Here is a 27229-nt window from a genome sequence, read left to right on the forward strand (position 1 = left end):
GTCAGCTCAGAGTGACTTTTAATATGCCAATGTTAATAAAACACAAGTCAAACAAATGCAAACATGTTTTGAACCAAAATCAATAGGAAAATAAACAACAGACAAATTCTTTCTTTCCCCAACATGTTAGCCAGTACTATTAGTCAAACGGCTAATCACAGATAAAATATATTTTATGAAAAGCTTGGAATAGTCAGAAGTCATTCTGGCATTTCAAACAGCTATGTACAGTATCACCAAGATTAGTTTATATACACAAATATTGAAGAGAAACTGGGCAAAACAGTTAAAAACAGACTAACAATACAATCAAGTACAAAACGTGGGTGGAAAGAGAAAACATGTTTTAAAAGTTAGGGAAGGGTATGACCAGAAAGAATTACAAACCCAGGAATAATTACACTACATTAATACAGCATTCCAAAGGGGGGAAAGGGTGCATTTTTCCAATGCACTAGCTTCAAATTTCAAAGGGAAAAAAGGTCAAAGAGCTGCTTTTTATCAAGAGCAGCTATGTATTTCACATAATTGTTTTCCAAAGAAAGCCTATTAACAACAATGATTGTTTAATGCTACAATTATACAGCAAAGACAAAACTAAAATAGCAGCAAATTCACAAGGCAATACTTCCACAGAATTATTCCATGGTTCATACAGTGCCTAAAAGTGCTCCCAGTTGGATATACAAGTATAATTCACAATTTAAAAAAGACTGACACACAGTTACATTGATGCCTGGGTAGTAACTGATTCTCTTAGCACTCCCCTTTTCCAAGGGAGAATGCTTGTAATAAAGCCCTTGTGCCCTTTTTATAGGTCACTAAAGGGAAGGATACCTTTCACCACAATGCAACAGCAAACTATAAGCAGCACACCACCACAGTAGTTAAAACCCTGGAAAGGCTGATGTGACATCCAACAGTGACTGACACCCTACAGAAGACAAACTGGTAAAACTAGACGAAAGCCTGATAGAGCACTGGTGAAAATACAGCTTTTAACTGTTCACAAATAAAAGTCCTAAAAAGTACTTCAGTAAAACTACTGACACCGATTTTGAGAAAGTAACTTGCAAACTAGTTTCTAGCAGTGATTTCAACCTAGCTTAGCCTCCTCTTGTCACAGTTTTGGGGGAAGGTGGGAAATCGAGTAGAGTTCAGTATATGGTAAGGCTGACAGAGCGGTTCATTTTCTTTCCAATAAGTCGAGATGTTCTATTACTCTGGGTGGTGGACCTTGTAGCCATCCGGTCAGTGAAGAATGCTCTTTCCTCAGCTGCAGCTTTTGCCATCTGGGCTTTCTTGAGCTCTCTACAAACATAAAAACAAGACTTTTTACTTACTATGTTAATCCTAGGAAGGGGATCCTAAGAGGCCAAACACAAACTATATTAACAGCTGTGAGATCTTTGCATGTCATCATTATTCTAAGGAAAAATACAGTATAAAACTTTAGCTTCTGCTTAAACAACTTAAATTTATAAATAACCTTATTTTGTGCTACCAGAATTAAAATATCATATACACTTACATACAAGTAATAAAGATACTAGTAATGAATGACTAGGTTTTAATAAAAACATCAAACAGAACTAATCTATGTTGTGAAAATATCTTTACATAACAGAGATGAAAGGAAAATTCTACTTCCTATTTGTATGATAATGATATCTATCAAAGTAGTGGCAAATAAACGTTTTAAATTTATTTAAAAGATTTTATTTATTTATTTTCAGAGAGAGGGGATGGGAGGGAGAAAGGGAGAGAAACATCAATATGTGGTTGCCTCTTGCACGCCCGCAACCCAAGTATGTGCCCTGACAGGGAATCAAACGAGTGACCCTTTGATTTGCAGGCCAGCACTCAACCCACTGAGCCACACCAGCCAGGGCCAAATTTTTCCATATTTTAAGTCAGATCAGGTTTGGATCAAAATGATAGCAATAAAGTAAATGAATTAGAATTATTATTCCATTCAAGTTCTAAAAATGTCAAAGGTCACTCACATCAAATATGACAATCAGCTACTAACCTAGTTGAACACTAATCTCATTATTTCATAAAAATCAGTACAACAGAGTATTTCAAGGAATGTTAATTTTGGCTGACAGTCTGGATGGGGGAAAACCATTGAGGCTCACTTAGGCTTTTGCTATGATTTAGGGCTTGGGTATTAATACCGCTTGCAAATATAGGCTAGTTTTAAAAAACTTTAAGTCAATAATTTCAAAGTTTAGAAACAACACAAATTTATAGGTCAAATACTAACTTAAGGCAGAAGCCCTCAAACTAACTGTATAACATGCCAAACCACTATATCCTTCACTGGCAGAAAGCATAAATCAACTCACTAAAATTTGTGAAACAGCTCTGGCTGGTATGGCTCAGTGAACTGAGCTCCACGCTGCAAACCGAAAGGTTGCTCCTTCAAGTCCCAGTCAGGTGCATACCTATGCTGCAGGCCAGGTCCCCAGTTGAGGGGCGTGTGAGAGGCAACTGGTGGATGTTTCTTGCCCTCGCTCTTTCCTTTCCCATCTCTCTAAATATACATCTTTTAAAAATAAAATTAAATTAAATTTGTAAATTAATGAAAAGACAAAAACAAAAAAACAAACACCCTCGCTTACTTCTGCAAAAGTGAATTTTTGAACTTTTCAGCATTCAATTCTATTCGTAATTGTTCTGCACTTTTCCTAGAAGCAGATAGTAGTACTGAATGTTTCACCAGTGCCGTTGCTGAAGGTCTTCTCTCTGGATCTGGATGAATCATAACCTTAAAAAGAAGTAAAATTAAGGTAAAAACATGCAATTTAATAAAATATCGAACCATGTCAATAAACTGCTTCATATGTAAAATACTCACTTTTAGTAACTCTGTGAATTCTTGGGAAAGCACCTGTGGCATCCGAGGTAACCTACCCTGTCTGATTTCATGCCACTGGTCTCCATTTCTGGGAAGAGGTTCAGCACCAGCAGCACAGACTACTGTGAGGGCAAGGGCAAAAATATCTGCTTTTGGCAGATGGGAATAGTTCTGTAAAATTAAAAAAAAAAGTTAAGTAAATATAAAAATGGTCAAAATAAAATACAATTATACCTCATAACGATTTAGATGAAAACAGGACTAGATTAAAATGTTCAATGCCACACTTAAGTGTTGGATCTATTTAGAGAAAAAGTAAATTGGGGGAAATTATTCTAATTATAAAGCAATATACACTCTGGGGTAGAGGGTTTTTTTCCCTAAAAGCAAATGCCTCCTTTATCACTAGCCCAATTCAGCTCTTAGAAGAAACTCCTATCCTTCTAGGGGCATTCATATGAAAACACAAAACATACACACATTGCCAAGCTACAAATATACATTAAAATGACAATGATCATACTATTTGTTCTACTTGTTCTATTTTCATTCAAAACTCTTGAGAAATATTTCATTGCACTTTTTGCAACAGTAATTAACTATGAGCTGTAACTTACATAATCATTCCTGTGTTGCTAAATATTTATTTACATTGTTCTTGGTTTATTTGTAAAGGATTATTTGTGTAGGAGACTCTCAGAAACAAAACTTCTGGGTTACAGGGTACTTGATTTTAAAATGTTGACAGATACTAATACTTAGCTCTCCAAAAATGCTACACCATTCTAAAGTTCCACCAGTAGTATACGGGAACTTCCCTTTTACCAAAACTCCACCAGGTTGAATATTATAAATCTTTGTCTTTACTGACTTTTGCTAAATTAAATACCCCAGCTGATGGTTTAGACTTTCTATTCTGCATTACTATTCTACTAATCACTGGCTTAAAATTTTAATACACCTGCATTTGTATTATTCTATCCAATGATAGTGCTGCAAACAAATGGCATGACTAAAGAAGAAAAACTACCTCCTGTAAAACTTCATTTGCAAGAAATCGGCTATCACCCTCTTCAACTTGTGGGCTAGAGATCCTTGTTACATGGCCCAGATCACCTACAAGTAATGAAAAGATAATACAGCCAAGAGTTAAAATACAACAGCCTATCTCTTTATTTTAAGGTAATAATCTGGTTATCTTTCCCTCTTACCTATTTTATAGATAACTTTATTGGATACACAGTCATCTTCATCTCCGTCTTCAGAGGCAGCATTTGGGATTGAGGTTCGAGATATGAAAATATTACCTGTCAAACAGTTATTTATGTAAGTGACACTAACAATTAATAGTATAACCTAAGTTCAAAAACCAGCACACATCTGAATCTAGAAAGCTTTTAAGCACACAGAGTCTTTCTCATATGTTCTACCCCACACCCAATGAAATTAACAGTCACAGGATGGGAACTGGGGCTTTATTTTCTAAGAATATATTTGTTTGCCTAGCACTGGTCCTTGAATACTTAGAAACCACTACATTAGTCCCTTCACATTTACACATTGATCTTCGGCAGTTTTAATTACTTAGAAACATACAAAAGGCAATAATAGCATATTAATTAGTAATGCTGCCAAAGCACTTTTTATTAAAATAAAGATTTTATCTACTTATTTTTAGATAGAAAGAGAAGGAGAACAAAGGGGAGAGAAACACCAATGTGTGGTTGCCTCTTGCATGCCCCCTTTTGGGGACCTGGCCCACAACCCAGGCATGTGCCCTGACTGGGAATTGAACTAGAAACCCTTTGGTTCGAAGCCCATGTTCAATCCACTGAGCTACACCAGGCAAGGCTTTCAAAGCACAACTTTTAATCTAATGCTACAGGCTGGTGTGAAAAGAATGAGTCACATAGCCATTGAGTCTGGCTGACCGACCATACATCATCTTTATCCCAATTTGGCTTTTGGCTCATATCTCAGCTGAACAAACACTTTTCATCTTCAAATTTGAGTAAGCTCATGCTAACCATCTAAACTGAGTTTAAACATAAGTTTCAGTAGCAGATTTCATTTTAATAGTTTTATCAATATAGTACTGAATTTTATAAGTGTTATGATAGTCACTGCAGTCATCTCTCCAGTTTTGATTTATAGGACAACTTATTTTGTGGCGGTATTTATAAACCTTAAATTTTAAAACTTAGTATTTTCAATTTTTATACTTACAACATAAGGGTCTATAATGTTTGACACAATACAAGATACATGTGAATATAGGCAAACCTTACTAATTCACATTTATTGCCATCAGTCCAAGTATATTTTCTCTTTAAAAATAAAAATTTCCAGAATAAAACAAATTGTGTAAAATGACTTAAATTCCCATGAGCCACATACATTTCCATAGGTTAAAAAAAACCCCACCAAACCTCATTAAATTCAACTTAACACCTATCTTAAAACGTTTAACAGGAATCCCCCAACCTTTTAGTTACAAATTCAAATTTATAGAAAAATGTAAGTGGTAAAAAGAGTAAGTTACATGATACAAAAAAACCCAGTCAAATCCAGAAGAAAGGACATCTTGCACAACAAGGTCTACACCATTTTTGTAAATCCTCATCCAAGGAAATGCTTGTTGACTTTAGAGAGAAGGGGGTGGGGTGGAAAGAGAAACATCAATGGGAGATATAAACTTCTATCAGTTGCTCCTGGTTCATGCCCTGAGCAGGGATTGAACCTGCAATCTTTTGTAGTGTATGGGTCAACCCTCTAACCAACTAAGCCACTGGACAAAGCTACACTATTGTTTTTATGAGTCGGATAAGGTAAAACCTAAAAAGAAAAATGTGATGTAATGTATGGTCCTGAAATGGATGCTAGTTGGGACAAATCAACTTAACCTGGGTTAAGACTTTCTTTAGGAGGTTCTTGAGGAAGTCCTGGCAGCCTCAAAGCAGAGAAGCCAACATGTAGAAGGCAGACCTGGAGGTACCTAGGGGTTTTTACTGATCTGTTCAGGCTCAGAGCTGGTGGAAACCAAGAGAATCTTTCTACACAACTTGACCCCTCCCATATGCACCAGGCCCAATCGAGGCAGCCACAAACTGCAGACCACTTCGTAGCTCCATACAGGTAGACCAAGGCCAGTCACTGACAGTGTCTGACATCAGCCCGCACTGGAGTCCCTCCCAAGTGGACCCAGAAACAACATAACCAGTGGGGGCTTCAGGCCACAGCAGAGCACGCATGACCCAACTAGCCACACAAATGGCAAACCCAAAGAAGATTCCAGCAGGCACCAGATCCTGCTGGAGCCAACTCTGCTTGTAGGGTAGGGGGCAGCTTTCACACAGCAGATCATACACTGTGGTCCATGTCAACCCTCATAGTCAGACAGTCTAAGGGATAATCACACTCACAGATGGACCAACAACATTCAAGATTCAACTACAAGAGGAAGGCTCACATAACCCACTCAACCGACATTCCTGGAGCACCTAGATCAGGTGTTCAGGAAGATTGAGCCACTGAACCCCACAGGATACCTCCTAGATAAGACCGTTATAACAAGTTTTAGAGATATAACAGATCTACCTAATACACAGAAACAAACACAAAAAGGCAGACCAAACAGGAAGACAAAATAACATGCCTCAAATAAAAGAAAATTCTTCCAAAGAACTAAATGAAATTGGAGGCAACCAAGATACCAGATGCAGAGTTCAAAACAATGGTTACAAGGATGCTCAAGGAACTTAGGGAAGGAAGGGATGATCTCAGTAAGAACTTAAGAGATAGTAAGCATTAAAATATAGAAACCATAAAAAGAACCAATCAGAAATAAGGAATACATTAGAAGGAATCTCAACAGCAAATTAGATGAAGCAGAGGATAAAACCAGATATTTAGAGGACAAGATAACAACAGAAAACACCCAAGCAACAAAAATTTTTAAAAATATTTTATTATGCTAATACAGTTGTCCCATTTTCCCTTCACTCCTCTCAACCCTGCACACCCTCCTCTCCAACCCACATTCCCCCCCTTTAGTTCATGTCCATATCACACTTACAAATTCTTTGGCTTCTACATTTCCCATACTATTCTTGCTCTCCCCACCTATTTTCTACCTACCATTTATGCTACTTATGCTTTTTTCTTCCTCTCCCCCTCCCACTACCCTGTTGCTAACCCACCATGTGATCTCTATTTGTGGTTCCGTTCCTGTTCTAGTTGTTTGCTTAGCTTGTTTTTGTTTTAGGTGTGGTTGTTAATAACTGAGTTTGCTGTCATTTTACTGTACATGTTTTTTATCTTCTTTTTCTTAGATAAGTCCCTTTAACATTTCATATAAGGGCTTGGTGATGAGGAACTCCTTTAACTTGACCTTATCTGAGAAGCACTTTATCTGCCCTTCCATTCTAAATGAAAGCTTTGCTGGATAGAGCAATCCTGGATGTAGGTCTTTGGATTTCATGACTTGGAATACTCCTTTCTAGCTCCTTCTTGCCTGTAAGGTCTCTTTTGAGAAATCAGCTGACAGCCTGATGGGAACTCCTTTGTAGGTGACTGTCTCCTTATCTCTTGCTGCTTCTAGGATTCTCTCCATTTTAATCTTGGCTAATGTAATTATGATGTGCCTTGATGTGTTCCTCCTTGGGTCCAACTTCTTTGGGACTCTGAGCGTCCTAGACTTCCTGGAAGTCTATTTCCTTTGCCAGATTGGGGAAGTTCTCATTCATTATTTGTTCAAGTAAGTTTTCAATTTCTTGCTCTTCCTCTTCTTCTGGTACCCCTATGATTCGGATGTTGGAGCGTTTAAAGATGTCCTGGAGGTTCCTAAGTCTCTCATCTTTTTAAATTGTTTCTTCATTCTTTTTTGTTTGGTTGTTCCTTCCTTTGGTCCACTCCACTGATTTGAGTCACAGTTTTCTTCCCATCACTATTGGTTCCCTGTACATTCTCCTTTATTTCACTTAGTGTAGCCTTCATTTTTTCATCTAACTTGAGACCAAATTCAACCAATTCAGTGAACATCTTGATCATCAGTGCTTTGAACTGTGCATCTTATAGGTTGGCTATCTCTTCATCGATTAGTTGCATTTGTTCTAAAGCTTTGATCTGTTCTTTTATTTGGGCCATTTTTTTTTCTTGTCACACCTGTTGTGTATAAGGGGTGGAGCTTAGGTGTTCACCAGGGCGGGGAAACCCATGTGGCTGCGTTGTGATGCTGTATGTGGGGCAGGGGTCCGAGAGGGGACAATGGCACTTGCTCCACTCTCTGCCAGATTTCAGTCCCTTCCACAAATGCTTCCCCCAAGCAAATTGGGCCTTTCTGGTGCTAATTTCCGTGTGGATGGGCTTGTGTACGTTCTAGGACCCTGTGGGTCTCTCCAATGAACTCTCCTGTGAGGCTGGGAGTCTCTCCCGGCACCTCAACCCCCACAGGTGTTTTCAATCGGTGTTTTAAGGCTTTATTTCCCTGTGCTGGAGGTCTGGGTTGTGTGGTCTGTCTCGCTCCCCAGTTTCAACTGGTTTATCTGCACACTAATGTGGGACTGCCTGGTCTGCCAGCCACTTTACCTTGCGTACAGCACCGCTCCACAATCCACGGCCTCACTGGGTCTGCCCGCTGCTACCCTGTGCCCAAGGTCTGCCAGCTGCTGCCTTGCTCACCCTGCATGCCTGGGGTCCGCCAGCCACCACTTTTTTTGCTACGACCCTTCTCTGCTCAGCTGCCCAACTCAGCCCCTACTACCAGTCTGGATGAATGTGTCTATTTTAACTCCTTGGTTGTTAGATTTCCATATAGTTCCATTTTCTGTCAGTACTGTTTCTTTGTTTCTAAATTTTTGTTGTCCTTATTTTGGTTGTGTGGGGAGACTAGGTATGTCTACCTACACCTCCATCTTAGCCAAAGTCAAAAATTTTCTTTAAATGAGTAAAGTCTGCCTTGGTCAGGTGGCTCAGTTGGTTAGAGCATTGTCCAGCACACCAAAATGGTTGAGGTGCAATCCCCAGGCAGGACACATGCCTAAGATTGCAGAAATGATCCCTGGCCAGGGTGTGCAGAGGAGGCAGGTAATCAACGTTTTCCTCCTTCTCCTTCCACCTGCCTTCCTCTCTTTTAAAAATTAATAAACATATCCTCAGCTGAGGATTGGAAAAAAAGGAAAGTCTAAGGGACCTCTGAGACAACATCAAGCATAACATCTGCATCATCAAGGTACAATAGAGAAATCAGGGGACTAAGAACCTGTTTGAAGAAAATGATGACTAGCCCTGGCTGGTGTAGCTCAGTGGATTGAGGGTGGGCCTGCAAACCAAAGATTGCAGTTCGATTCCCAGTCAAGGCACATGTCTGGGTTGCAGGCCAGTTCCCAGCAGGGGAAACATGAGAGGCAACCATACATTGATATTTCTCTCCCTCTCTCCTTCCTTCCCCCTCTAAAGATAAATAAATAAAATCTAAAAAAAAAAAAAAGGAAAGGAAATGATGACTGAAAACTTCCCTAACATGAAGAAAAAAGACATACCTGTTTAGAAGCAGAGTCCTAATCAAGATGAACCTAAAGAAGCCCACACCAAGACACATAATTAAAATTGCAAAGGTTAAAAACAAAGAATCTTGAGAGCTTCAAAAGAAACAGTTACCTACACAGGAACTCCAGTAAGGATAATTTCTCAACAAAAATACTTCAGGCCAGAAGGGATTAGCATAAAGTATTCAAAGTTATGAACTACAAGGACCTACAACCAAGACTAATCTGCCCAGCAAGGCTATCATTTAAAATTGAAGACAAAATAAAAAGCTTCCCAAACAAGAAAAAATTAGAAGATGTCATTACCACCAAATTAGAATTTTAAGAAATGATAAAAGGTCTTTGTTCAGAAAAGAGAAACATAGTTATAAAGAATAAAATGGCAATAAATACGTACCTATCCCTAATGACTTTAAACGTAAACAGATTAAATGCTCCAATGAAAAGAATTCAAGTAGCTTAAATGAATAAGAAAACAAGACCTATATATATATGATGTCTACAAGAGACCCACCTCACAACAAAAGACACACAAACCGAGGAAAAAGATATTTCATACAAATAGAAACAAAACAAAGGCTGGGATAACATGCTTATATCAGTAAAAATAGACTTTAAAACAAAGGCTATATATAGTAAGAGACTAAAAGGACGTTACGTAATGATAAAGAAATCAATTTAACAAGATATAAACCTTATAAACATCTGTGCACCCAACATAGGAGCACCATCAGGGGTGTCCAACATTCTGGCCTCTCTGGGCCACAGTAGAAGAAGAGTTGTCTTGAGCCACACATTAAATACATTGCAACACATCATCACAAAAAAATCGCATGTTTTAAGTGGGCTGCATTCAAAGCCATCCTGGGCCATATGCAGCCCACGAGCCACAGGGTGGACACCCCTGATAAATATATAAAGCAAATCTTGAAAGACATAAAGGGAGAGATTGACAGAAATAAGTTATAGTAAGGTGTTTTAACACCCCACTGACATAAATGGATAGATATTCCAGACAAAAAAAAAAAATCAGCAAGGAAACAGTGGCCTTAAATGACACACTAGACTAAGTGGATTTAATTGATATTTTCAGAGGATGTCACCCCAAAGTAGCAGAATATATGTTCTTTTCAAGTGTGTATGGAACCTTCACTATAAATAAACCACATTAGGACGTAACCAGTCAATAAATTCAAGACTGAAATCACATCAGGCATGTTCTACAACCACAACGGTATGAAACTACAAATCAATTACAAGAAAAAAAAAGGAAAAACACAAACACATGGAGGCTAAATATCATGAATGGGTTAACAATGAGATCAAGGAAGAAATCAAAAATTACCTTGGGACAAATGAAAATGAACACACAACATATACCTGGGACACAGTGAAAGCAGTCCTGAAGAAGGAAATTTACAGCAATACAGCCTACTTCAAAAAGCAAGAAAAATCTCAAATAAACAATCTAACCTTACACCTAAACAACCTAAAAAAAGAACGAAATCCAAAGTGAGTAGAAGAAAATAATAAAGATCAGAACAGAAATAAATAGTCTAAAAAAATATTCAAAAGATTGGTGAAACCAAGAGCTGATTCTTTGAAAGGATAAATAAGATCGACAAACCTTTAACCAGATTCATCAAGAATCAGAGAGAACCCTGGCTGGTATGCCTCTGTTGGTTGGAGCTTGTCCCTGTACACTGGAAGGTCATGGGTTTGGTTCCTGGGCGGGGCACATATCTAGGTTGAAGGTTCAGTCCCGTCGGGGCATGTATGGGAGACAACTGACTAACGCTTCTCTCACATCGATGTTTCTCTCTCATCAATAAATATATCCTCCAGTGAAGATTAAAAACAAGGAAAAAAAAGAATCAAAGGGAGGAACAAAATAAATAACATGAGAAATGGGGAGGAGTAACAACTGAAATACAGCTTTAAAAAACATTACTAATAACTATATGTCAACAAATTAAGACAAAATGAAAGAAATAGATAAATTCCTAGAAATACACCATCTTCCAAAATTGAATTAAGAAGAAACCGTGAATCTGCCCTGACCGGTGTAGCTCAGTGGATTGAGCCTGCAAACCGAAAAGTCACAGGTTCAATTCCTAGTCAGGGCACATGCCTGCGTTACAGACCAGGTCCCCAGTTGGGGACATGCAACAGGCAACTTATCAATGTTTCTCTCACACATTGATGTTTCTCTTCCTCTTTCTCCCTCCCTTCTCCTCTCTAAAAATAAATATAATCACTTTTTTAAAAAAGAATAAACAGAAAATCTGAACAGACTGATTACAACTAATAAGATCAAAACAGTAATCAAGACTCCCAGCACACACAAGTCCTGGACCAGAAGGCTTTACAGGTGAATTTTACCAAAGATCCAATGAGGAACTAAACAACTACCCTTCTCAAATTATGCCAAAATATTTCAAGAGGAAGACTCCCAAGCTCATTTTTAAGGCCAGCATTATCCTAATTAAAAAACAGAAAAAGATACTACAAATAAAGAAAATTACAGGCCAATACCTCTGATGAATATCGATGCAGTAATCCTTAAAACACTAGCAAACCAAATCCAGCAAAACATTAAAAAGATCATACACCATGATTAAGTGGGATTTATCCTGGGGATGCAAGGCTGGTCCAATATTTGCAAATAAATAAATGTGCCACAATATGTAAACAAAATGAATGATAAATACCATGCAATCAGATCAACAGATGCAGAAAAAGCATTTGATGAAATCCAGCACCTATTTATGATGCTCACCAAAGTGGGAATAGAGGGAATATACCTCAATGTAATAAAGGACACATATGACAAACCCACAGCCAGCATCACACTCAATGGGCAAAAACTATACAAGCAGCCCTGGCATTATTTAACTGTACTTCCAGAGATTAATAGAAAAGTGGGTATTTAATTTTTCTTTTTAGTCTGGCTTTCTACATTTAAAAAAAGTTTTATGTTCTGGCTGGTGTGGCTCAGTGAATTTGGCACTGGCATAAGAATGGAAAGGTTACCAGTTTGATGCCAGTCAGGACACAGGCCTGGCCTGCAGGCCAGGTCCCCAGATGGGTGTGTGCAAGAGGCAACTGATCAATGTTTCTCTCACATATCAATGTTCCTCTCTCTCTCTGTAAAAATAAATAAATAAATAATTTTAAAAATAATAATTTTACAATGTACTTATCACTGCTTCTATAATAAAACTGTTTCAAATTAAGCTAAGATTATTTAAGTTTATACCTTGATTAGTACGACCGCGCCATAAATGTGAAATCTCACAAGGCTTTGAAAGAATACTGATGCTGGTCTAGGTCACAGAACAATAAAATCTATTGTACCCATTTATATAGAAAAATCTATTATTTAGCTGAAAAGTAGTCTAACAGTAAAGAGAAAAAAATGAAACCACTGTATTTCTATATTCTCCAGTCCCAATTTACTTGCAACTTTTTTTCAAGTAGTAATCATAATACATGTTATTTTGTTGAATCATGTAACAACAATTCCCTCTTTTATAGACTAAAAATACCACACTTGTATTAATACATGTTATTTTGTTGAATCATGTAACAACAATTCCCTCTTTTATAGACTAAAAATACCACACTTGTATAGCACTTATTTTCAAAACATTTTCACACTTCTCATTTTATTCTAATAATCCCAATAGCAGCATCAGCATTAACTTATAATTATGGTTCTATAGTCAGGGGCTTTAAACACAGGTTTTAGTCTCCCCTGATCAGAGTCCTACATCAAGACTATGCAGTTTGCACAAGATATCCTGTATTTTTTCCAGCTCCTAAAAATGAGTTCATTAAATCCAATCTTTTGGGGTAACAAGAGATGAACTGAAATCATGAAACAATACTCGTCAGTTGGCCAAAGGTCTTTTAAACTAACAATGAACCCTGACCAGGTATCTCAGTTGATTAGAGCGTTTCTCAGTGCACCAAGGTTGTGGGTTCAATCCCCAGTCAGGGCACATATAAAAAGCAACCAATGAATGTGTAAATAAGTAGAGCAACAGCTCTGGCTGGGTCACTCGGTTGGTTGGGTATCAGCCTGTAGACCAAAAGGTTACAGGTTTAATTTCCAGTCCCATACAGGAAACGACCAATCAATGTTTCTCTTTCTCTCCCTCTTCCACTTTCTCTAAAATCAATAAACATATATCCTTGGGTGAGAATTTAAAAAAAAAAAGAACATGTTTCTCTCTCCTTCTAAAAATCAATAATAAAAAGAAAAAATAAACTAACAATGAAAAAACATACTAACATGACCAAGATGTGTATGTTTTATACTGTTTTAATGAAGTCATTTATTCTCTATAATCCCAGAGAACACAGGTTAGAAGATTTGTAATACTTACTAGGCTTTATATCCATGTGAACCAAAGACATTGAATGAATATACTTCAAGCCTCGGCCAACTTGCAAAAGGAGATCCTTTAACTCTGCTTCTATAAAGTACCTCATGCTCCTGTAGTTTATGCTTATGGCATCGGCTAAACTTCCACCTAACAAACACACACACAAAAATTATCATTTCCTTTCTTCAGAAACATTCTTATTTTTCTTCTATCTTTATTGAATGACCACAGATTTAACTGAGAAAGTGATATTTTATAGTACCTATTCCCTTCAATGTGCTTGCGAAATAATTATATTTATTGTTTCAATAGGTAATACACTCCCGGGTACAAAATATAAGGTAAGGTTTCTATAATCCATTACCCCAACAACCAACCTAGTTCTTTTCCCAAAGTAAACCAATGTTATCAGTTTCTTGTGCATTCTTTTCAACTTTTGATACAAATGATAACATATTTTCATTATCTTGAAGATAGTTCTTTACCAAGACTACAGAACTATAGTTCTTTACAAAGACTACTACCCCTTTATTGTGTCTCTACTGAATTCCACTGTGTAAGTGACTGGTAATGCATTAACCATCCCTGATTTGATGGAAATTTTAAAATACTTTCTAAGCCTTTGCTACTACATATGGTCTTAAGATGTATGTATAATGGTCATTTTACACATATTTACTGCATTTCCTAGAAACCCACTGCCTGCCCTGGTTGGTGTAGTTCAGTGGATTGAGCACGGGCTGCAAACCAAAGGGTTGCTGGATGGATTCCCAGTCAGGGCACATGCCTGGATTGTAGGCCAGATCCCCAGTGGGGGCCACGTGAGAGGCAACCACACACTGATATTTCTCTTCCTCTTTCTCCTTCCCTTTCCCTCTCTAAAAATAAATAAATAAAAACTTTTTCTTAAAAAGGAAAGAAAAAGAAACCCACTGCTGGGTCAAAGAGTATGTACAATGTTAGTTATATACATGCATAGCGTGTGAGTGCGTGCAATACTATTATATATAGCATAAGTTTCTGTAGCCAATAGGGCCATTTCTCTCTGTATCCTCTACAAAAGAGCTTAGGATTAGTATTCATATCATTAGTGTCAAGACTTGACTATGAAAGTTTACATAAAGAAATAACAGTGCACCCAGTTTCTGATTTCAAAATGGCTCATACTTAAACTCTACTAGTAGCTGCCTATGTGAACCTGGAGTGATTACTCATGCATGTACACACACTGCCCCCATAGAGAAGTCTGTATCCATTTATACTCCCATCATTAATTTATGACAATACTTGTTTTCCCACACCCTTGTTTAACAGTCTATAAATTTTACAGGAAAAAACCAGTACTATGGTAGTTTTAATTTATACTACTCTTAAAATTAATTAGAATAAAACATGTTTTTATAGAATCAGCCAAACCAATCAACTAATGTTATTTTTTTTTTAAAGATTTTATTTATTTACCTTTAAAGGGGAAGGAGAGAGAGAGAAACATCAATGTATGGTTGCCTTTTGTGTGTCCCCTGCTGGGAGTTGGCCTGCAGGGAACTGGCCTGCAACCCAGGCATGTGCCCTGACTGGGAATCGAACCGCGATCCTCTGGTTCGCAGGCCCATGCTCAATCCATTGAGCTATGCCAGCCAGGGCAACTAATGTTATTTTTATACAAAGCATATACTTTAGTATTTTTTTAAAGATTTTATTTATTTATCTTTAGAGGGGAGGGGAAGGAGAGAGGGAAAGAAACATCACTATATGGTTGCCTATCATGGGTCCCCTGATGGGGACTGGCCTGTGACCCAGGCATGTGCCCTGACTGGGTATCGAACAGAGATCGTCTGGTTTGCCTGTCCACACTCAGTCCACTGAGCTACACCAGCCAGGGCATACTTTATTAGTTTTATTTAAAACTTTGTAAATTTATATTTTATCTCAGAGGAAGTGAGTTACACTAAAAAAGAAAAAAGAAAAGGAACCCATCACTTCTTTTTAAAGCTTATTTAAGAATAATACAATCAAAACCAGGATAATAAAATCAGAAAAGTCAATGAACTATGAGTTGGGAAAGGAGGTCCTACAATTTGGACAAGACTGAATAACTAATGGATATTGTGTTTTTAAAGTAAAAATAAACCATACATCTGGTTATCTTAGGCTTAATTGTTCTCCATGCTTAACTTGTACAAATCTTGAACTGCAGAGGAAAAAAGGCTGTAGAAGGGAGGTCAATAAACCTGTAGAACATAAAAGCTTGAAGTCCTAGATCAAGTTTAATAAGAAAGAATATGGCTGGCCCTAGCTCGGTGGATTGAGCCCAGGCCTGCGAACCACACGATCGCAGTTCGATTCCCAGTCAGGGCACATGCCTGGGTTGCAGGCCAGTTCCCAGCAGGGGACTCAAACAAGAGGCAACCACAAATTGATACTTCTCTCCTCTCCTTCCCTTCCCCCTCTAAAGATAAATAAATAAAATCTTAAAAAAAAAAAAAAGAATGTGGCTGCTTTTAGTGGGTCTAGCTACAGCTGAGCCAGCTAGCTCCCACTATCTCATTGCCAAAAGGCAAGACAGGTGAGAAGAGCAAACAATCGTCAGATTTTCAGGTTATCTTCCCTCATCCACCAAAATTTTTCTAAACTTATTATGAGTGGAAATTTCAGTCTACCACCACACTAAAGTTAAAGGCTTAAAATGCAAATGGACTATTTGAGATCATAAGGTAGTCACTGATAAAGGATATCAGTTAAACATGTATAAATGAATGATAACAGAATCCATTCCCTGTGAAAACTGTGGAAGAGGAACTGAAGCTCAGACTTATTATCCGTACATTCAAAGCTTTCCGAGGAAAGGAATATGGAAAGGGGAGACAAAAGATAAGAAAAGCTCACAAACGTATCAAGATGGTCCTATTTTTTTTTCTTCTACACAGAATAACCAACCATACATAAAGACAGCTGTGTTTCACACGGGTCTAGTTATTTTTTAGAGATTTTTCTTCTTTATTTTATACTGCTCCTAAACAATAAACTATTTTGAAAGACTATTTTATAATCTAATTTTACTATAGAATAAGGTCTTTGTAATCTGAGAGGGTAGTAAGACCACTCACTCTTCCCCATCTCCCAGGTCCTAGAGTTTTCTCAAAATCATCTGTATACAACAAACCATGTATTTAGTAGGCTGTTACAAATCTGTGATCCCTGGACTGCCAATGAAATACTTAAGAGAGAACTAGACACATCAGAACGGTGACAGGAAGAAACTAACAGGAGATGGTGCCCTGGCAGGGTAGCTCAGTTGGTTGGAGCAGTATCCCCATGTGCCAAGGTTACAGATTTGATCCCCAGTCAAGGCACATAAAAGAATTACCCAATGAATGCATAACTAAGTGGAATGACAAATCAATGTTTCTCCCCGTCTTATTGTGTCTAAAATCAATCAATCAAATAATTAAAAAATAACATAAAATGAGATGATTCCTACCAAATATGGAAAGTACATTATGGTTGAGTTATACTATATTAAATGCACTAAAAATAGAGGTTAAGAAACAGAATAGTGTACAGGTCATGAGAGATAGCTACACAAATATTTTGATGGCATACATAGAAATATTTCCTAAAACAACAATTCAAAAGAACCTATGCACCCCAATGTGCATAGCAGCGCAATTTAAAATAGCCAAGTGAGCCCTGGCTGGTGTAGCTCAGTGGATTGAGCGCGGGCCTGCGACTAAGACGATCACGGTTTGATTCTCAGTCAGGGCACATGCCTGGGTTGCAGGCCAGTTCCCTGCAGGCCAATTCCCAGCAGGGGACACACGAAAGGCAACCATACATGGATGTTTCTCTCCCTCTCTCCTTCCCTTCCCCTCTAAAGATAAATAAATAAAATCTTTTTAAAAAAGAATAAAAAATAATCATTTCAAAATGCTGTACACAGAGGATTTTAAAAAATAAAAAATAAATAAAAATTAAAATAAAAATAAAATAGCCAAGTGCTGGAAACAGTATAAGTGCCCATCAGTAAATGAGTGGATCAGAAACACAATGGAATACTACACATCAGAAGGAAATAAGGAACTCCTACCCTCAGCAACAGCATGGATAGAGCTGGAGAGCATTATGCTAAGTGAAGTAAGCCAGGTGGTGAAAGACAAATACCATGTGATCTCACCTATAAGTGGAACCTGACCAACAAAACAAACAAATGAACAACACAGAACCAGACACATGGTAATAAAGAACAAACTGACAGTGACCAGAGGGTTGGGGGGAAAAGGGATAATGGGAAAAGGGGAAGGGTCATCAAGGAACACATATAAAGGACACAAGGGGTGGGGGGATTAAAGATGGGAGAGGGGGAGTGGGTGGAGCAGATAGGGCAGAGGAGAGTAATGGGGGCAAAATGAATGGGGACAACTGTAACTGAACAATAATAAAAGAAAAGAGACATTTCAAGAGATTTGTGGAACAAACTAGCAGCAATGCTGTATACTGAGCACTTCCATTCTTTTAAGTATAGAGAATAAAATAATGAGAAATGAGATATGGAAATAGGTCTTTTACTTTTGTTTTGTTCACTCTTTTAAATATGAAAAACCTGAACCCACACTACCTACACCACTTACAAGCTATGAGATGGCTGGTGTTATTTAAGGAAAAAATGAGAACAAAAATAATAATATAAAAATAAATCTTTGCTATCACCCCAAGTGTTACCTAAATTCTGAATTTTAATATTTATAGGAGATATACAAAAAAAAATCCATTACACAGGCTGGGACAAAAGTAGGTTTATAGTTGTTCAAATGGAAAATGTTTAAGTATACATTAAACTGTGTTTCACCAACTTTTGCCCCACCCTGTATGTAAAGATTTAGATATTTAATAACAGATGTCTGTGTAAGAATTGAGACCAAAATACCAGACAATACCAGATCGAGACCAATTGTGGTAAAGATTTAATGAAAAAGGGTCCAAAGCTGAACTTTGAAGGACTTGCTGAAATTGAAAGCTATACCCAGGCCCAAAGTTGAACCTCTATACTTACTTATTTTGTTTGTCGTAGGGGGGAAAAGGAAGCTGGTATAGCTAGAGAACCACTTACTTAATAGAAAAGTCTCAGTGGATGCTTATGGTAAACTAGATTTGATAAGGGGGGGGGAGGCGGACAAAATTACAGAATGCCTTGAGCAAATGGCGAGATTTAGATCAAGAGAGAGTCACCGTTACAAATGACCAACATCAGTTTTAGCAGTTCATACAATAAAATGGAAAGGGAAAGCTAGATGCAGGGAACCTGTCTTATTAACTATGTCCCCCACACACACTATGCTAGGTATAGGGAATAAAAAATATATACGGCAAAGCCAGTGTCTTCTCGAGAAGATCAGTTTAACTCAAGTAACTGGAATACAAATAATTTGCACTGTAGAAGGGACAAGGTTTTCAATCTTTATTTAACAGCAGATAGGCATTACTGCCCTTGAAATTCATGTTATAATTCTGATCTTTCAATTTGTAAAAGATAAAAGAGACATAGACGTAAATAAACATAAATATTCCCTAAGTGCTCATTCATTTGAGCTCACAAGTTTAGAGGGGAACTTGTTATGTTACTCACCATTACAATACTCATTCTGTATGAGCATATGATCGTCTTCTGCCCATGCAGAGAAATACCGAACTACATGGGAATGTTGTCCAAGCACTGCATGGGCATATACTTCTCTCAAAGCATTCTGCCTAGGAGAAATTTGAGATTAATAGAATGATAAATCATTTTTATTCAAGTCTAAGCTGAATTAATTTACCTGAAACTTCATAAAAGAAACCTGACTTCTACATATATCATTACACTGAAAAAAAAACTTGGTTGAGAGAGAGCTAAGACTATGTCAGATTTTTCCAAAGACTTTCACTAAAGAATGGCAGTTAGAAAGAAGGAACCTTACTGGACCTAGAACTCAGGAAAGATAAAACTTCCATCTAACCATGAATTCATGAATGCTACTAGAAATAAGAAATTTATGTTAGGTTCCAAAATTAGACTGCTTATTATTTTACCAAGTCTGATAACTAATGGTACAAAATAAAAAGGATTTGATTATAACTTCTCAAAAGTTACAGAATTAATTAAATTCAATGTTTGATCACCTAAAACTTTAATGTTTGTAATACCATAGGGAACAAAAAAAATCAAGTAACAAAATTTTCAATACATACTCATCAACAGAGCCGGCCAATGGCTTTTTTGATCGCTTAATGGCATAAATGCATCCGTCCAGCCTCTTCACACATTTAAATACTGAACCAAATTCTCCAGAGCCAATTTTCTCTAGCTCATGAAATTCTGTTGTATACCGGGACTTCATATTGCTTTCAGTAATTGTAATTCTCTGTAATAAAAAGTGTATCCATATGCACAATATAAAAAATATAAAAATCATTTTTGCTGTGTTGACAGCACTGTGAAAATTTAAAATTATATAGTATGTTTCAATGCTTAGTTAACATGTATATATAACTTGTTAAGAAATAGGAAATCAAATTTCAGAAACAATAAAAAGAAAACTAAATGCTCTTTACTTTAGCAGGTCTTGTTTCATCTTCGAACTCATAATCACTGGCTTCCATGTCTTCACCACAGGAACTGAAAAATATTACGTGTTTTTTCATGAACATATGTGAAACATACGTCAACTAGTGATCCAAAACTTTACTCATAGGTGCACAGCGAAATGAAATTTTAATGAGTAAAAATAGAAAAGAAAGCATTTAATTTTATAATCACAAGATAAAGCTCAGCTGATTAAAATGTGATCCTTGTTGAGATATGCTCATTAATCAGAAGCCAACACCACCAAGCATATCAAATTTAAAAAGCCTTTCTAGCCCTGGCTTGTATGGTGGCTCAGTGGATTGAACACCAGCCTGTGAGCCAAAGAGTTGCCGGTTCAACTCCCAGTCAGGGCGTGTGCCTGGATTGCTGGCCAGGTCCCCAGTAAAGGGGAGTGCAAGAGGCAACCACATGAGCCTCTTGCACGCCCTTCCCCTCTAAGAATAAATAAAATCTTAAAAAAAAAAAAAAAAAAAGAAGAAGAAGAAAAACAGCCTTTCTAAACCAACTCTCTCTGCCTGCCTCATTTCTGACACCAGTAGATTTACTAGACATTATCTTGACTTTTTTTTTGTTACTTTCTCACGCCACTCCTTTTCCACAGCTGATTTCTTCTCACCTACCTCTGTGGAGAATTAGGTACTAGTAATAGCGAAAAATTTCAGAGCATAAACTTCTATATCATTCAGCTGAAAATTAAGTTTTGATTAAGTATACCAAGCCAATCTTGGATGTTTGGTGAAACAAACTATTGAGTAATAACGAACTTACTCATTCCAATATGTTCTCTTTCTTCTACGACACTGTCCTGAGGAATGAAGTAACAGAGAATCTGGAGTAAAAGGATTAATATTCACTTGAGGTGTCTGTCTAATGTCAAATTCTCTTTTTCCTGATTTTTCTGTATCCATGAACAGAGAACCACTTCGGAGTTTTACAGAGCTGGAATCGATTCCCCGAGCTTTGGAGAGCAAACTCTAGGAAAGGAAAAATAAAGTTTTTAGGATCCAAGTGGGCAGCCTTCTCAACCTAACCGGCAACAAGCCTTGCTCCTGGCTGGATGCGTAGGTCCAAGACAACCCACACGTCTTGAAATACTGCAGTATTTCAAGCAAAATAAAGTAGTTAACTTAGGACTCTGAAGCTGGATAGTAACCACCTTTTCTGAAAGATAGACAAGTACAATAGGTCTAGAGACTTTAGTATGTATATGAATACATACTAAAATTAAGTTCATTCTGGAGGCTAAAAGTTAACAAATGCTTTCTAAAAATAAAAAGCAGTCAGAGAGCCCCATAAAAGCTCCTCTCCCCTCCCCCCAACCCCTAAATGGGGCTTTGAAAGCCGTCTCCGCTACGCTCCTCCCCTCACTTCCAGAGGGATCTTGCCTGGGGCAAGTCTGCTAATAAACACTAAAGGCCTAAAACGCACATCTTCCTGAGGTACTGAAACTTCTTTAAGCACATTTTCCCTTTTATTCCTACAAATGAGATACTTGTCTTAATTTCGAGAATGTGTCAGTCTTAAGACCTGTTGTTACTTTTGAAGTTCTATTAGTGGTAATCGGCATAATTTCTTGCCACTAACAGATGCTGAACTCCTACTTCACGATTATCAACAACACGAATACATAAGGGTCCAAGGAACAATCCCAATGCTGTTTTTTTTAATTGTTCCATACTCCTAATCATCCCACTTAGGTGACCAAACTCGGTCACTGCAAACCCAACAGTATAAACAACGCTTACCCAATATTATGTCCGGAAAGAGGCTTAAATGCTACCCAGAGTGATTTACAAGTCTTTAACAAGTCTTTAAGAGTGTAAATGGCTGGAAGGCTAACTTCTTCTCCCCAGTCGAAGCGCATTCTTCCTGCCTACTTCAAGCTTTCCCCCTTACGGTGAGAAGACACGAAATGATAACACCACAATACAGGACCGATCACAGCATTTAAAAAGCACCATATGGCTGCGGCGCTCGGGAGTGTCAGGTGGTGGGGCCAAGCACCACTCCAGCCTCCTTCCAAACCACGCTATCGGTGCCACACTCCCGGGTGACAAGCTCGGGGCAGCCCCCATTCGGCGGGCTTTCAATCGTGAGCCACCTGGACAGCACCGACCAGCCCCTTTGAAAGATGAAGAAGTTCCAGATGAGGCCCATTGTTCAGTTACATAATCTTAACGGACAACTTCTGGGCAGGGCCAAAAAGAAAGGCTGCCAATTTTTTTGTTGCGGCGCAGGAGAGTGAGCGAGGATGCGGCCGGGCGGTTATGTAACCGAACCCGGCCAGCGCCGCGCTCCAATCTAGGCGCCTTCACGTTTTTAAAAGGACGGGCGGGCGCGGGCTCTTACCTTGGGGGTGTGCGGCGTGTCAAAAAGCCGCAATTTGCGGAAGGTCTTGTGCGGCGGTGTGCCCGGGTGGTCCCGCAGCGGCGAGCAGGGGCCCTCGCCAGTCATGCGGTCCCCGTAACCTTGCGGGGACGCGTCCTCCGGGGCCCCGCAGCGCACCGGCGAGAACGAGCTGCCCAGGAAGTAGGCTGCCGCCGGCGACTTGACCGGCGACGAAGAACCGAAGCCCTCCTCCTCCCACGAGTCGCCCTCAGCCCCGCCGCCGGATGCGTCCACGCTCGGGGAGGCGCCCCGCAGCAACATGTCCTCTTCCAGCTCCCCGGGACTGCCGGAGGCCGGGCCGGGCGACCGACGACCCTCGGGCCCGGGCTCGGTGGGGCTCCGCGCAGGCGGCAGCGGCGAGTCGGGCTCCTGAAAGGCCGAGTCCTCTCCAGTGCTGTGGCCGCTGCCCTCCTCCTCCTCCTCTTCCTCCTCCTCCTCACAGTCGCTGCAGGGCGAGAAGATCAGCTTCTGCCGCAAAGAGCAGGAGACCCCGGCGCGACGGGACGGCGGCGGCTGCTGCCGGCTAAGGAAACTCATCGCGCCCCTGGAGCTGGGACGGAGAAGGGGACAACCGGGACTCGGGGAGTCCGGGACACAGCCGGTCCAGGGGGCGGGTCTGCCACGTGCGACTGGGCGCGTCTACTGGTCTCGGCGGCGGGTCTGCGTGGCGGTGGGCTGCGGCTACGGGGCGCTTGAGGCTGCGGGCGGCGGTGGGCGCAGCGGCAGCTACGACCCGGACTGTCCGGCAGAGGTGGGGCGGCAGAGGCGGCGAGATTGAGGTCTCCGCAACTCCAGCCGCGAGTTCGGGCTCCGCGGCTTCCCGCGACCGTTAGCCACGTGACTGCCCCGTCCACCAATCCCCGCCCAGCCCCGGGTTTGAAAAAAAGGAGGGCGCGACGTACCCCGCGGGGGAGGGATTAACTACGTGATTTTGGCGCGAACCTGGTGGCCCCGCCTCGTACTCGGAGCGGGGCCCTGCCTGAGTGGGTGCTGTGCCTCGGCCCTATGAAAGAGCGGGACCACAGGGAGCTAGGTTCGGCTCCGCCCCGGCAGGGCTGAGCTGGGAGCCGAGGCGGCACCCCTGGGAGGGGGCGGCTGGAGCCTGTTTCGTCTCCACCAGGACTGAGGCGAGCGGAATGCCTGCCTGAATTCCGCCTTCTCGCGGCCCCTCCAGCGCTCCAGGGGTCTGAGAGTGGGGACGAGAGGCTGGGAGTGCCTCTGCTTCCCTGTGGGTCGCGGCATGTGCGGAACCGCTATGGCTCCCGGGAACTGCTCGAGGAGACCAGCCTCGGGTCTAGTGTCCCCGGCATTGTGGGCGTGGCTGTAAGTGGTCACGCTCTTGGGTCGTGGTCTAAGACGGAAATGTAGATTCCGGGGTTAGAGTTTTTGCGAACTGTGTGAACTGATTGGTTAGTCCGGACTCGGAAATCAGTAAGACAGAAGATGTAGCTCTCCTGCTTTGGGGGTCGCTTGTGGAGACTTAGTTTTACCCCAGAGTGGCTGTTAGGGCGGGTGTGGTTGAAGCCAGGTGAGCTCCCCCAGGTCGTGGTCCCCTCTGCAGTCCACTCTAGACTTGTCCACAGAAAACAAACAGTACAGTTTGCCCCAGCACGGAACATGGTGTTTGTTTGCCAGCACGTGGGCAGGTGTTGGCAAAACGGATTGATCCTGCCTGGCTGCAAATTTAAACACAACTTTAGAAGAAAAAAGAAATTCCTCTAGTACTCCATCAGATTATGACTTACTCTGTCCTTTATTGGCTCATATACAGATTTCTAATTTGTCAATTGTAAATAACCCCATGGTGAATATTGTTCTTTCTCTTGTTTTCTTCTCTCCATGGTGTGTGTGTGTGTGTGTGTGTGTGTGTGTGTTATTCCTTGAGGTATAGAAGTGAGAATTACTCCCAAATTGCCCTCTGGGTGGGACGGAAACAATTTATGTTTTCGCATTAGAGTACACTTTTCATGAATTCTGGACATATGTGGGTTAAGTTTGTTAATGTAGTTTTGTTGTTTTCATTAATGATTTTTAGTGTCTTTTTATTGTAGCACTTAATGAATATTAACAAGTTACTGTGTATATTGTTCTAACATTTTTCAAAGGCTAAACTAAAGCTGAATTTTTGTAAAAGATTTTATTTTTAGAGAAGGGGAAGGGAGGGAGAAAGAGAGGGAAAGAAACATCAATGTGTTGTTCCCTCTCACGTGCCCCCTACTGGGGACCTGGCCCACAACCCATGCATGTGTCCTGACTCCTAATGAATCTTCGACCCTTTGGTTCACAGGTCAGCACTCAATCCATTGAGCCACACCAACCAGGTCTAAAGCTGGATTTTTAATAATGGAAACACATCTTAGTACTTATCACATGGGGAATTCCCTGACATCACAGTGAAGGGTGAACCACTGTTTTCTACAGACATTTGCTAACTGATATGTAAATGTCTTTTTGCATGTTAATCTAAATTCAATTTTAAACGCTTGAAAGACAGGAAATCTACTCCTTCGGTGTGTTTCTAGGAGAAGCGTTCTTTGATTCATGGTGGCCAAAGACAAGGAGTGGTGTTTGGCATTCTCCCTCCAATGCCTCTCCCTCAGTCCTCCTGAGGACAAATAGAATTTTTTGATATGGATAGTTGACATTTTCCCAATTTCATGTAAAGTATAAATAAAAAATAACTTTAGAAAACTTTTGCTCTTTATTAATCTGTAATGAGTTGTGTATAAACATAGTGTGCTTGCTTCCTAAGTAAATGGGAATTTAAAGCCCCACAGACACCATCCCCACTTGATTATTGCCCCTAAGCCCCTCCCATATAAGAATTCTTTATCCCCTATTGCTATCACATCCTCTCTCCCCCTTCATAGCACTCTGCTTTCATCTTTTTTATTGTTAAAATTTATTGATTAGAGAAAGAGAGGAAGGGAGAGGGGAGGGAAACATCAATTTGTTTTGTTGTTCCAATTAGGTATTTACTGGTTAATTCTTATATGTGCCCTGAGCAGAATGGAACACACAACCTTGGCAAATCTGGAGAATGCTCTCTAACCAACTGAGCTATCCGACCAGGGCATCCTGCCTTATTTCCTTAACAGGCTTATATCTGTCTCAAAGTGTGTTATTTATTACTGTCCTGTTCTAGAAAGTGAAACCCCTTGAGTGTAGGGACCTTTTCTGTTTGTATATTGCAGTATTCTCATGTGACTTAGATGCTCAATATCTTCTTCATGATAATAAGGCCCTTAAGTCTTTGTTGATTTATTTTTCTCTCTCAATGTAAATTCAAATGGTACAGAAGTCTCCCACCTACTCCTTCAGCCCCTAGCCCAAGTACCCTTCCTGGAGGTAAGGTTGTTGTTTTCAACTTTTAATTTGACCTCTTGTCTGCTTCCCTAAACTGGGAGGTCCTTGAACTAGGCTGGGGCAAAAGGGCCTGGGTTCCCAGTAGGAAGGGAACTTCTTGGTCCACTGCCCTAGAACTTTAAATTCTTAGCACCCAGGCCCTCACACAGAACAGAAGAGGTAAATTCCCAACAAATGTACAGAATGACTGGGGGAAAGAAGGAATTTCTTTAAAAGTTGAAAACAAGACTCAGTATAAGAACCATTTCCTCTATAAAGCTTTTCCTTGACTTACTCTACTTCCAAATAAAAGACAATATTCCATGCACTAGACTTGCTACCACACCTGGCTTAAACCATATAAAACCCTTTGATTACCCTGGGCTGGCTGAGATCAAGTTTTATCTTTAGAGTTTCAGCAACCAGCAGTGTCCCTTGACCCCTGAGAAAGCACTTACTAAATGTCTCTGGAATAATTTAATAAAAATCTTGTGTTTCAAAGCCCTGGCCAGGTAGCTCAGTTGATTAGAGCATCTTCCCCACATGTCGAGGTTGTGGGTTTGATCCTCAGCCAGGGTACATATAAGGAGCAACCAGTGAATGCACAAATAAGTGGAACAATATTGATGTTCTCTCTAATTAATAAATAAAAATTTAAAAGGCAGCCCCAGAACATTTATTAAAAAAATCTTGTGTTCCTTTAAACAAAAGTGCTATGGGTATGAAAATGGGTATGGGTATAAAATGGGTATGAAATGGGTATGAAACCTATGCCCCGCCTCCAGCAGCTGAGAACGAGGCACAGTGTTATGATTTAACTGCAGCAGTGTCCTAACTGAAATTCTTAGTGATTGTTCTGATTTTTTAAATTTGTGGTTTCTGAGTAAAGTACTTACTGTACTGGAGAGACAGGGTTACACCCACTTGCCCTAGGACATAACTAATTAAATTTCCTGTTCTTTCCCTACCCAGTGTTGTCTCTAACTATAATGTTGCTAGGCAACTTTTGCAGAATCCACGAGCTTGTGGTAATGTAATAACTGAGTAAAAATCTTGCTTCTAGATGTTGGCAGAA

The 27229-nt window shown here is 39.8% G+C and overlaps 1 protein-coding gene and 1 pseudogene across 4 annotated transcripts; one reads left to right on the top strand and one right to left on the bottom strand.

The window, feature by feature from the left end:
• WEE1 (WEE1 G2 checkpoint kinase) lies at positions 1 to 23993 on the bottom strand. 4 transcript variants are annotated; one of them, XM_037050089.1, is made up of 11 exons: positions 22771 to 23346; positions 21190 to 21395; positions 20388 to 20451; positions 20025 to 20197; positions 19423 to 19544; positions 13800 to 13946; positions 4075 to 4170; positions 3894 to 3979; positions 2864 to 3034; positions 2628 to 2773; positions 1 to 1311 (listed from the first exon to the last, which is right to left on the bottom strand). In XM_037050089.1, exons 1-11 carry the CDS (start codon positions 23344 to 23346, stop codon positions 1158 to 1160), a joined length of 1941 nt encoding a protein of 646 aa, XP_036905984.1. In that variant the 3' UTR covers positions 1 to 1157. The 4 variants fall into 4 exon arrangements, with proteins under 4 accessions (XP_036905984.1, XP_036905985.1, XP_036905986.1 ...); XM_037050091.1 differs by lacking the exon at positions 22771 to 23346 and adding an exon at positions 22262 to 22547 and having other exon boundaries at positions 1158 to 1311; XM_037050092.1 differs by lacking the exon at positions 22771 to 23346 and adding an exon at positions 22167 to 22255 and having other exon boundaries at positions 1158 to 1311.
• LOC118989802 (40S ribosomal protein S4, X isoform-like) overlaps positions 23815 to 27229 on the top strand; it is a 12370-nt pseudogene continuing 8955 nt past the window's right edge.

This window comes from Sturnira hondurensis, unplaced genomic scaffold, assembly GCF_014824575.4.
Source record: "Sturnira hondurensis isolate 20B ecotype Veracruz unplaced genomic scaffold, ASM1482457v3 Scaffold0006505, whole genome shotgun sequence".
Classification (NCBI taxonomy): Eukaryota; Metazoa; Chordata; class Mammalia; order Chiroptera; family Phyllostomidae; genus Sturnira; species Sturnira hondurensis.

Bases quoted from the DNA above. Each gene is read 5' to 3' on its own strand.
- WEE1 (XM_037050089.1), bottom strand. From the start codon at position 23,346: ATGAGTTTCCTTAGCCGGCAGCAGCCGCCGCCGTCCCGTCGCGCCGGG. The intron at 19,545-20,024 runs GTATGTATTGAA...AATTTCTCCTAG, and splicing joins TTGGCCGGCTCTGTTGATGA to GCAGAATGCTTTGAGAGAAG. The intron at 3,980-4,074 runs GTAAGAGGGAAA...CATTACTTGTAG, and splicing joins TAAAGTTATCTATAAAATAG to GTGATCTGGGCCATGTAACA.